At 60.6% G+C, this 10,819-nt stretch overlaps 1 protein-coding gene, 1 long non-coding RNA gene and 1 pseudogene across 2 annotated transcripts in view; 2 read left to right on the top strand and 1 right to left on the bottom strand.

Annotated features, from left to right (window-relative positions):
- Positions 1-2,067, bottom strand: part of SETD1B (SET domain containing 1B, histone lysine methyltransferase) — a 27,629-nt gene extending 25,562 nt beyond the window's left edge. Inside the window, exons 1-4 of the mRNA XM_073021173.1 lie at positions 1,839-2,067; positions 1,160-1,347; positions 854-952; positions 1-226 (exon numbers count right to left, since the gene is read on the bottom strand). The exon at positions 1-226 is cut by the window's left edge and continues 45 nt beyond it. Coding sequence (XP_072877274.1) covers positions 1-226; positions 854-952; positions 1,160-1,333 — 499 coding nt within the window. The 5' untranslated portion in view covers positions 1,334-1,347; positions 1,839-2,067. The remainder of the gene's footprint in view (positions 227-853; positions 953-1,159; positions 1,348-1,838) is intronic.
- Positions 2,068-2,867: 800 nt separating this feature from the next.
- On the top strand, positions 2,868-6,875 carry LOC140712808 (uncharacterized). The gene is made up of 2 exons (XR_012094611.1): positions 2,868-3,437; positions 4,263-6,875. It is a non-coding gene; the product is annotated as an uncharacterized lncRNA (long non-coding RNA).
- A 113-nt stretch (positions 6,876-6,988) lies between these two features.
- On the top strand, positions 6,989-10,691 carry LOC140712807 (uncharacterized; annotated as a pseudogene).
- The last annotated feature ends 128 nt before the right edge of the window (positions 10,692-10,819 follow it).

The following is a 10,819-nucleotide window of genomic DNA, read 5'->3' as shown; positions in this document are numbered from 1 at the left end:
TGCTGTGCAAGTGCTGAACGGCATCCTTGGCTCCCCGGACAGTGGCAAAGACCACCTTGGCGATGCCCAGGTGCTTCTTGGTCTTCGGGTTGTACAAAATCTCCACCTCCTCCACCTCCCCATATTTCTTGCACATGTCCCTCAGGAAGTTTTCGCGGATGTTATCATTCAGCTTGGCAAATGTCACCTGCTTCGGAGGCACCGGGCCCACGTAGAACTCATCGATCTGGCAGGGGCCGAGGGGGAAGGGAGTTTGGAGAACGTTTAAACCTAAGGGAAAACACAACATTCCCCCCCCGCCCCCCGCAACTCGCCCGCCCGTTGAAAACAATAAAGGGTAAAAAAAACTAAAAAAAAAAAAAATTTTGGGGGGGGAAAAAAATGCACGCGGGCGGGCCCGGGAAGCGGAGGATTAAATCGTTTGGAACGTGGAAGTCCTCTGGGTTGGGAAGGAAAGGGGAAAAAGAAACAGTTTCTCTTTCCCCACCCCCCATTCTGGCCTCCTCTTCCTGCTGCCGGGTCAGAGGCGACCCCTCGGGGTTAGGAAGTTGTCTTTTAGGGGGCTGGCGAGAGGGGAGAGTCTCGGGGCCAAGCCACCGGGCGGACTGGAGCCCCCCGCGGGGCGTGCAGGACACTGTATCTACGCCGTGATTACAGTTTCACCCAGTGTTATTTTGTTTACAGTAGCTGAGAGGGGACACCCTCTCGCCAGCGCTCTACCCCTCCCCGCCAAAACTTCCCTGGCCCCGGACGGCGGGAACTGGGAATCCGGCCGGGCTCGGTCAGGACTGGCGTTATTTTCGAACTCGGGGAGGTGGGGGAGGGACGGCGGGGCAGTGGGGAGGGGTCCTACTTTGAATTTGGGCACCGACAGCTCCAGCTCCTTGTTTTTGGTCCAGATCCCGACGACCCGGGGATCTTCGACAATTTCCACCGGGCGGTTGCTGGACATCTGTAGGGAGAAATTGGGGGTCCGCGATGGGAGGGCTGGTCGCCCTCCCCAGGGGCAGACCCCTTTCTCCAGGCACTTGTCAAACTCCAGGGCTGGGGCCCCGTCTGACAGTTGGCCGGGGGGTCGGGCGGGGGGTCCCCGGCCGCTAGGCGCGTCTCCCCCGGACGCGGCGGGGGACACGGCTGGGGGGGCACGCCGGCTACTCACCGCCAGGCTGAAATGCTGCCCATCGTAGCGGTACAGTTTATGATGCCCCTTTTTCAGAGCCGGGTCAATCATCAACTTGTAACTTCTCCAATGGTGGTTCCTCCTCTCGCCCGAAGGGCCGGGCTGCGGCGGGGGCTGCTGGTGGTGGTGGTGGGGGGGGTGACTGTTCTCCATGCCGTTAACCCAACCTGAAAACCAGCAAGTTGTTGTCGTCTCCGCCGCGGCGGCGGCGGCCGCTTCTACACACACGCGAAAGAATCCAATCGGCCGGCCCCCACCCCCTCCCACCTTGCCAGCGCGCCCCGAAAGGAGCTGTCTCGCTGGCTCCCCCCAAAACAAGAATGGAGCGAGAGAATAACCCTTCCGGGAGAATTACGCGCCCGCCCGCTCGGCCACCGTCTCGGGGCGGCTGCGAGGGGCTCCCGGGGGTCCCCGGGGCGGGCTGGCGGGGCCCGGGGCGCCTGGAGGACGCGGGCTCCGGCCCATGGTGCCCGCCCGGCCGCCCGGCGTGGCGCTCGCCCGCTCGCTCGGCCCGGCTGTGGCGCGGGGCTCGCGGCAGGGCCTGGCGGCGGCGGCGGCGCCGCCACCGCCCGCCCGCCCGCTCGGGCCAGGGCCGGGGCCGGGGGCTCGGGCCGCCCGGCTGCCGGCCGCGGCCTCTCCCTCCCCGAGCCGCGCTTACATCCCCGCCGGGCGCCGGCCTCCCTGCGCCGCCAGCCAGTACATGGTGTCCCCCGCGGGAGCCGAGGCCGGGGCGGCCAGACCGGGGGCCGGGAAGGGGGGGCGCCGCCGCCGCGGCTGCCGGGCCCGGAGCTGCTGCCGCCGCCGCTGCTGCTGCTGCTGCCCGGGAGGCGGCTGGCGGCGGAGGCTCGGCTCCCAGTAGCCGCACATCCCACAATACACCGCTAAGGAGCCCGACCCGAGCGCTCACCCTCCTCCTCTTCCTCCTCCTCCTCCTCTTCCTCCTCCCCTCTCCTTCCTCGCCGCTTCCCCAGGCACTCTCCCGGCGGCGGCAGCTGCGCCGCCAAAGCCCCGGGCCCCAGCGGCCCCCCACCCCTCACTCGCGCGCTCCCACACTGCCTCCCCCTCCCCGGGGGAAGGCCTTTTAATTTATTTATTCTTCTGGGACTGGGGTGGGGGTCTTGGCTGGCGGGGGAGGGGGGTCTCCCCGGGCTCTACCTCCCGCGGCCGGGACTACCCTCCGAGCCGCGGCCGCCGCGGCGTGCGTCCCGGGCCTGCAAAACTGTTTCCAAACTGCCCGGGCCGGAGGCGGGCGCGCGGGGACCCGGGGAGAGGGCTGGGGTCTAGGGGGCCGAGGGTGTGTGTGGACGCTGGGAACCGCGCGGGGAGGCCGGCGTCGACTCAGAGGAGTTGCAATCGAGGTATCTGCGCTCCAGCTTCCTCCTCCGGCCCGCGACCCCCTCCCCGGAGCTGAACTGGGGAGGGGAGACCAGGGTTCACCACGTTAGCATTCGCATTCCTGGGAGGATGTAGCCCTCGCCTGGACCTGGGCGATAGAAGCCTTCTTCTGTTTTTATTTTTGGAGGGGATCGCCCTGTAATTGTCCTGAACACATGCTTCCCCCCCTTCCTCCAGCCACCCGCGGAGGAGAGAGTCCCCCTTTTTTGCATTTATCTTTTCCTTCCCCTTTCTTTATTAAAGGTCCGGGAGTGGCGGCGGCCAATCAGCGCGCGGCTTCCATTTTGTGAGTTCAACTCCGAGGCTCCCGGGCTTCGCGAGGACGCGTTTGCAGCCCCCTCTGCCGCTCCTCTCTGGCGGCCGAGGCGCAGGAGCCTCCTCGCCGGGGCTCGGAGCTGGTGTAGCTCATATTGGGGCTCTTTTCGGGGTTTGTAATTTGGCCGTGGGTAGGTAATTGGCTGGAGCAGGGCGGCAGGGCGCGGCAGCCAATCAGCGCGCGGCTTCTATAGGGCTTGAGTTATTAGACGCTGATCTCAAAACATCCTTCATCAGACACGAAGGAGAGGCCAACAGATGAGGGAAGCCATTTTTCTGCAATGGAATTAAATGGCCAAGTGGGTTTTTCCTTTGTTGCAAATGGGGAATGTTTTTCCTTTGACTCTACCATCCAGTTCAGGACGTCTCAGTGTGTTTAACATTTGTCAACAGGCCCAAGGACTCACAGTTGGAAGACTGGAGAAGACTTTTTAAAAAGATCTGGATTTTTCCTTATGACTTGGAATCCATCTTTGTCTTGTATAACTAGGTCATAGCACACCATTCATGTCAGCAGTTAACAGTTTTGAATTCCAAAAAAACCTAAGTAAATGACATATTTTTTTTCCTTTTTGTTCTTTGGGTGGGTGGGGGGAGCTTGGAGCTGTCTTAATCTGTATTCTCTTGACTGAACAATAAATTTTTAAATATATCTAGTTTCCTCTATTAAACACTTAAACCTGGCCATCTTATTAACTCCTTCTCTCTTTTTAACAAGGTAATGTTTTAAATGTATATAGCGTTAGGACTAGCGAAATGGCAGCAACAAAAAATTGTGAGCAGTTGTTACTCTTAGTTTTTAAAAAACCTTTTACATTGTAAGTACCCAATCCATTCTGTCCTGACGCAGTACAGTTTTTATGTTAATGTTGCTGAGATGTCCTTAATTTTCCGAACCTTCATCTGCATGTATGTCTTTGTCTCTCTTGTCTAATATAAGCCAGTTAAGATGCTTTGAGACGATCTTGCTTTTAGAAAGCTAAGGTTCTAGCTTTATGCTTTTGAAAATGCTTACAGCACTAAATGCTAGTCAGCTTTCTTCCCCGTAGCTTGTACACTTTCTTTGAAAATCCATCTATTTGAAGAAAAACAGCCCTGTTTTTCTCGTCTTTGGGGTTGGGGGTTGGGGGGAGCTGGTGGGTGAGGGAAAGGAAGACCTTCTCTTTGTGTCGAGAGACTAAAGCCGTCACAGGAAACTAGATTAAAACTGGAAAACAAGTCCTAGCTGGTTCCAGCAAACACGTTCAACGTTAAGTGGGGGGTATTTTCTATGGTGGTTGGGCGGCTGGTGTGTCTTTTGCCTTTTGTTTGATTTGACTGTGTATTTTCGCCTTTTGTCTCTTAATGACGATCACACCATTGTTATATCCAGAGCAGTAAACAGTCCTCAGCGAAGCTGCCTTTTTGCCTACCCAACCCTGGAAAGTTTGCAGAAGTGGAAGGAGCAGAACGTGAGGGTGTAACTTACAAAAAGGTAACAAGAACAAAGACACCACCATAGCTCCCAAATTTCCCAACTAAATCAAAAAATATATATGTTTTTACAATAACGTCTCCAAAACCACCGCCCAGCTTGATCTTCTAGACTCCATGGCACCGGGCTGAGCGGGTAAGTAAGAAAAATAAAAGTGCCTTTTGCCCCTTCGAGGAAACCTTTTTGCAGGCCAAGCAAGGGCTGCGAGTGTTTGGGAGCTGAGGGGAGAAGGAGGATTCTGGAGCATTGTATTTGGCAGCCGGAGCGGGCAGTGGGCGGGGGTTGGGACACGGAGGGCTCTTCGGACCCCTGTGCCTCTTCTGCCCCAAGGGCGAGAAGAGGGGCTCCGCAGCGACCCTCGGGGGTTCATGGAGCCGCCTGCCTTCGCCCCCCTCGCTCTTCCCAGGTCTGAGCCTGGATGGAGAGAAGAAATTGAAGTGCTTTGGAGACGGGGAGCTTAAAAGACGAGGGAGCCTCATCGCCCAGCCTTTGGCCCTGTTTCCCTTTCGATCGTGAGGATTCCGCACCCCGAAGCCGGCTTCTCGGAGCTCCGGGGTGCGCCTGCGCTGGCAACGCGAAGGAGGACAAAAGGCCGGCGTCCATGTTGGCACCATGACGCAGCATCTCCGCCTGCAGCCCGGCGCTCCTGTCCTCCTGGCCGCGCTCGCTCCTCCTCCCAAACACCAGTTTTCTTTACAGGCTTCAAGCCCGTCGCGGCTGGGCTGGGCTGGACTGGCGGGCGGGCCCGGCCGGGCAGGGCTGCGGTGCTAATGGCGGCGGCTCTCCCTCCTTCCTCATTCCCTCCGTCCCCCCGGTCGTGGGGAGCCCGGAGCAGGAGGCGGGCCCGCGGCCAGGTCGGGCCCCGAGAGCCCGCGGAGCGCAGTGGTGGCGACCCGGTCTCGGGAGCCGTTTCGGGGGCCGTGGGCCTCGGGGGCGTCGCGCGCCGCGTCTCCCGCGCTCGCCTCAGCCCGACGCGGCGGCCTGACGGGCGCCATTTCGCGCGCTGCCCGTGGCTGGGGCGGTGGCGGCCGCCGCGCGCCAGGCGGCAGAAGCGGCCGGGGGAGGGGGGCTGGGCGACCCGGAGGCCCACGCGGGCACCAGGAGGCCTCGCCCCGGGCCGCTTCCCCCTTTCCTCCTTGTCACGCGCGGGCGCCCGCAGCCGAGGGCCACGGGGTCGGCGGGGCCTCGAGGCCGCCCCGGGTCCCACCGACTCCTCCGGAAGCCGCGGCCCGGCCTGGCCCTGACCCCAGGCCGCCCCCGCTGCCCACCCGGCTCTGGGCGCCCAGGCCCGACCTCCCAGTCGCCCTTTGAGATGCGAACCGGCGCGGGACGGGGGGTCGCCCCCTTTGTCCCCACTCAGGTCGTGAGGCCCTCGGGGTGGCCAGAGACGCCCCGTTGGGTCGCCCAGGGCGCAGCCCTCCTGCCCAGGTCTCCAGGCAGGAGGTGGGGGAAGCCTGGGAAAACGGAGGGGGGCCCCCCGGATCCCCCGAGGCGCGGGGCTCCGGGCGAAGCCTCAGATCTCCGGCCCTTCCCGGGGAGAGTGCGGGCGGGGCGGGCCTTTGGAAATGCAGATGAGCCGCCGCCCGGGCCCGGGCTGAACCTTCTGACTCAGCCGCCCCCGGCCGCCCGGGCCGCTGGGGGTGGGGCGACGTCTGGGGGGCTCCCTTTCAGCCCCGGAGCCCCCGTCCACTGTGCCTTCGGCCGGTCACATCTCTCTCCCCCCACGCCCTGATCCGCCCTCCACCTTCCTCTTCTCCAGGTTCTGGGCCAGAGAAGGGGCGACAGCTGGGCACCCCCCGAATGGACAATTTTTCCTTCTGTCGACGGCAGGGGCAGGCCTAGTTTGACCCTGACAGTCCTCCCATTAAGGTAGGTGTGAGTCCTTGCCCAGACCGTGAGGGAGATTTGGGGGGCTCTGGCCTGCAGCCCAGGGAGGGCGGAACCCCAAACCCGCCGGGCTGGTTCTGCGGCCCCGCCCCCCCAGCTGCGAGCGCTTAGGGCCGCCTGCTGGGCCGCCAGGGCCATCCATCCCCGCCTGTCAGCTTCTGTTGTCAGGCATTTGGGGCGTGCAATTCTCTGCCGAATTTAGCAGCATACGAGAGGCTCCACTTGCAAGTATTTCCCAGTTGTGTGTTTTTCGGCGGGGGGAGGGCCCTGGGTGCCTCCTACTTCTAAAAGACACAGGACTGCCAGAAAGGCCAACTGTGCTGTGGCCTCCCCTCCAGCCGTCCCCGTGGGGCATTTGGGGTGACAGTGTGAGCCATCCTCGGATGTCTGGCTGCTAGGGAGGCAAAGAACAGAGATCCGGGGTCCCAGCCAGCTTTCTTTATGAAAGGGCCTTCCTTGACGCTTCACCACCTTCCTGGGATTCTTGTTTTCTTCTCCAGTCCCCAAATGGGCAGGCCTGTATATAAGCCTTGTGTTTGGAACCGGACAAAGCTGGATTTGAAACCTGGCGAGCCATTGAACAGCTATGACCTTGCGTAAGCGGCATAGCCTCCAAGCCTGTTTCTCCATCTCCAAAAACAGGGCTAGATCAGTGATTCTTAGTCTGGAACTGGCATCAGAATCACACCCGAAGGGGGACTCATTGAAAATGGACCACCAGGCCTGGTGCCCGAGTGTCTGATTCAGTGGGTGGGTCCTGAGGATTGGCATTTCTAACAAGTTCCCAGGTGAGGCTGATGCTGTGGTCAGAACACGTTTTGAGACTCCAGCCTGGTAACACCTGGGGTTTTGACGCAGAAGTGCCAAGTTCCACGCTTGGCACATAGTAATTGATTTCATTCTAACACTAGCCGACTTCATATACTGAATAGTTTTCCATCTCAGTGTTTGAGAAGCTCCACAGCTGGAGATGGCGGCCCTTGGTCTCGGACCCCCCCATGTGATCTCTGCTTTGTGATTGCGTTGATGAACCATTTGCGTCCAGGTGCTCCAGATCACACCACTCCCCTATTTGGGAGGTGTGCCCCACTCCCGCTGTGAGGGCTACACTGAGCTCTGGGGACCTGTGGGGATAAACAGGGAGACCTTGCTAAAGGTATCTTGGTGCTAAGGGAGATAGTTCGCCGTGGGCTAGGATCTCGATAGTGCTGGTGACCTTGGGTGAGTGTCCGCCTTTAAAATGATAAGGATGCCTGCTGGAAAGGGTGGGTGGGAGGGTTAAGTGCCTTAAGGAGGCCCTCCTCCCAAACTTTTAGTTGGCCTTCCTTGTGATTGTGGTTATTGCTGGGAGTGGCTGCAGGGGGTGGGCGCTGGGCTGCCTCAGAGCTGCCCCGCCTCCACCAGTCCACCTGCGGAAGCACGTGTCCCTGCCTCAGGGCAAAGGGGAATCTAGCGCTCCCGCTCACCGGGAAGGCAGCCCATGCGGTTCTCCTCTGGAGTGGTTGAGTCCAGCTGGAGGTAGAGGCCTTTCCCCAGCCGCACAGGCTGTTCCACAGTGGGGTCAAGATTTGGGTCACACACCCATGATCCGGGGAGAAGTGACTTGCCCAAGGTCACAAGGCCACCACCAGTAGAGCCAGGATGGGGTTCCAGGTGGCTTGACTTGGCAGCCAGCGCCTGTGCCCATGGCACCCCCTCACCCCAGCTGTCTGGGTTATTTTGGGCTTCCTCTCGTGCCAGCTGTCTGCTGGCATCCCTGCCCAGGACTGTCTGGTTGGAAGTAACTGGCGTGGTGCTGTTGGCTCCTCTGAGGGCCAGGGCTGGGTCTTCAATCCCCGATGAGCTGTCCTGGGTCCAGCTCCTTTGCTGGGAGGGAAGGGTGTTCCTGCCCAGACTCCCCTCTGCGCAAGTACAGCAAGAGGGCGAAAGCACCTGATAAAAATTGAGGTTCACATTGTTAATGTCCCAAAAGCCTCTTCTTCTATACTCCCTGAAACCTGTTTTACATTTGGCTCTGCAGAGTCTTCGCTGCTCTCCGGGTGGGGTCTTTACTCCCCACCTGCTTTGGATAATTAAGTAATTGATGTACGTCTCTCTCCCAGCTGCATCCTGGAGAGCTCCAGCCAGTTTCTCCCCTCCCTGGATCCAATCAGGGAGCTGTTGGGTGCTCAGCTGTGGTCTGGATGTGGTTCTCAGCGCGGTGTCGGGACCCACCTGGCTGGACTGTACCCCTCTCCCTGTACCCTCTCCCTGTGCTTTGATCCCTTTTCTTTGTCCCCCCCACCATCACCTGGGGCAGGGAGGGTGGGGCAGTTTGTCCTCTTGCTGCTGTTCCTGCTGGTCCCTCGAGGGCGCCCCGCCCACCGGTCACCCAGCGAACGTGGGGCGGGGCTGCTCCTGGCGCCCGGCCCTGAGGCCTGCAGAGAGAGGGCCACGCCAGCGGAAGGGCCGGCCAGGAGGTGGCAGGACTTGCTTTACTACTGAGTCGCTGGCGTCCCCGCCTCTTCCGGCCCCTCCGCCCGGAACCCTAGTGCGGAACATGACCTTTCGGACCCTCTGGGTGGAGACGCAGCCTCTGCCTAGGCTGTGCAGTGAGGTGGCCCCACCATCTCAAGTTGCCTGGCCCAGTGCGTCTCTAGCTGGCATGTGACCTCCAGCAAACTCCTGCACGTGAGCGCTGGGAGGAGCAGGTCCGGCAGTAGGCAATAATGTTGTTGTTGTTGTTGTTCAGATAGAGTTTCACTCTTGTTGACCAGGCAATGGTGCATCTGGGCTCACCGCAGCCTCCGCCTCCAGGGTTCAAGCGATTCTTAGCCTCAGCCTCAGAGTAGCTGGGATTACAGGCATGTGCCACCATGCCCGGCTAATTTTGTATTTTTAGTAGAGACAGGGTTTCTCCATGTTGGTCAGGCTGGTCTCGAACTGACCTCAGCTGATCTGCCCGCCTCGGCCTCTGGAAGTGCTGGATTCCAGGCGTGAGCCGCCGCGCCCGGCAGATAATAATGTTCTGAGCTGTTGCTGAGTCTGGCTTTTGTGAGGGGAACTTTTAGCACTCAAGGAGTGGCCCTGCCTCTGGCCCGTCCCCAAGTGCTCATGGGCAGCCAAGGCCGGGGGACTGCTCGGGCTTGGTAGATGTACTTGCCAGGCCAGCTCCCGTCCCGGGGACCTCAGGGAGTAGCTTCATCCCTGAAGGCTCAGTGTCTCCTGCCTCATGTGGGTGGCCCCTCTGCAGGGTTCTCAGGCACCCAGGGAAGTGGGTGCCATGGCCTCACTGGGGCTGTCTGGGCTTTTCTCTGACAACACAGCAGTGGCTAGGCCCCTGCAGCTCTCCGGGGCTCGGTGTCCCTGTTGGCCGCACTATGGCGTAGGCCCCGGTGTGGACACCGATGAGCTGACCACAAATACCACTCGGCCGCTCCCCCAGGCTTCAGTGACCCAAGAGCCCTTGTGTGAAGAACCAGCTTAGAGAATCTTTCTTGCCTTCTCAAACTCTCCAGGAATTCCTGGTGACTGGAAGGGGAGTGACACGGGTCCTCAACCTCTAGCAGGTAAGGGGGCTGCCTCCTGGGTGGGTGTGCCCAGTTCCTCAGCGGGCCCAGCGCGGCCCAGCCTCCGAGGAAGCTCCGAGCAGCTGGCTTAGCTCCGAGGTATTTTTAGCTACAGATCCAGCTCCCTCCATCACCACAACAGTCGAGTCCAAATCAAACACATTCCAGGCAGGTGGGACTGGGGTTCTGCCAGTCTCCTGGCCAGCAGGGGTGGGTAGGCAGACTGGGGCCAGTATCGGCTGTTCTGCCTGGGCCCAGGCCGGGCTGGGAAGGCACACTTGTTCTCATTTCCCGCCTCCACTTTCGTGCCAGCTTGTGCTGTCATAAGCAGAGATTCGCAGCCCCATTTCTTGGATGGAAAAAGTGGACACTGAGGTCTGAGGCTTTTGAGGACAGTCAGGAGCCCCCCTTTGGGCTCGAGTGATGCACTCACCAGCTTCTGGTCCTCTTCCTCTACCACCTGGAGTGCCTTGGCTACCTCCTGTGGTCCTAGGGAACCTCGGCCCCAGCCCTGCCTCCCCAGCCAGTCACAGCTCCTCCCTGGTCACCCTGGGGACCTCAGGGCCCGGCTGGTGGCTGTGCTCCTCTCCTTCTGTCCCCCAGTCCCATGGAGCCTGGCAGGCAACTCCTCCATGATCTGAACCCCGTTACCTTCCCTGCCTGGCCTCCCCTCTCATGGCCCAGCCACCCCAGAACCTGAAGAGGTTTTCTAGCTGCCGTGCATTTGTCAGGCCGGGTTACCCACCCTACTTTTCCTGCCTGCCCTCCAGTGCTGCCAAGCCCAGTGTGCCAGCCAGCACTCAGCCTTCTGTAAAGGGTTCCCCTCTCCCAACCTGACCTCCTGGAAAGCTGGAGCATAACTGCCTCTCAATAAACGTGTTGCGAAAAAGGAGTGGATGAGTTGCTGTGCATTTGTCTAGGGGGTGCTTGACCCAAGAGACTCCCCTTTGCCCAGTGCCCGGAGAGGGCGTCCACTGAGAATCTGGGGTGCCTTCTGGCCTCCCCTTCCCAGCTCTGCCG

Source organism: Chlorocebus sabaeus, chromosome 11 (genome assembly GCF_047675955.1).
Source record: "Chlorocebus sabaeus isolate Y175 chromosome 11, mChlSab1.0.hap1, whole genome shotgun sequence".
NCBI lineage: Eukaryota > Metazoa > Chordata > Mammalia > Primates > Cercopithecidae > Chlorocebus > Chlorocebus sabaeus.
The sequence above is the reverse complement of the archived record's forward strand: the minus strand, read 5'-3'. Positions and strand labels throughout refer to the sequence as shown.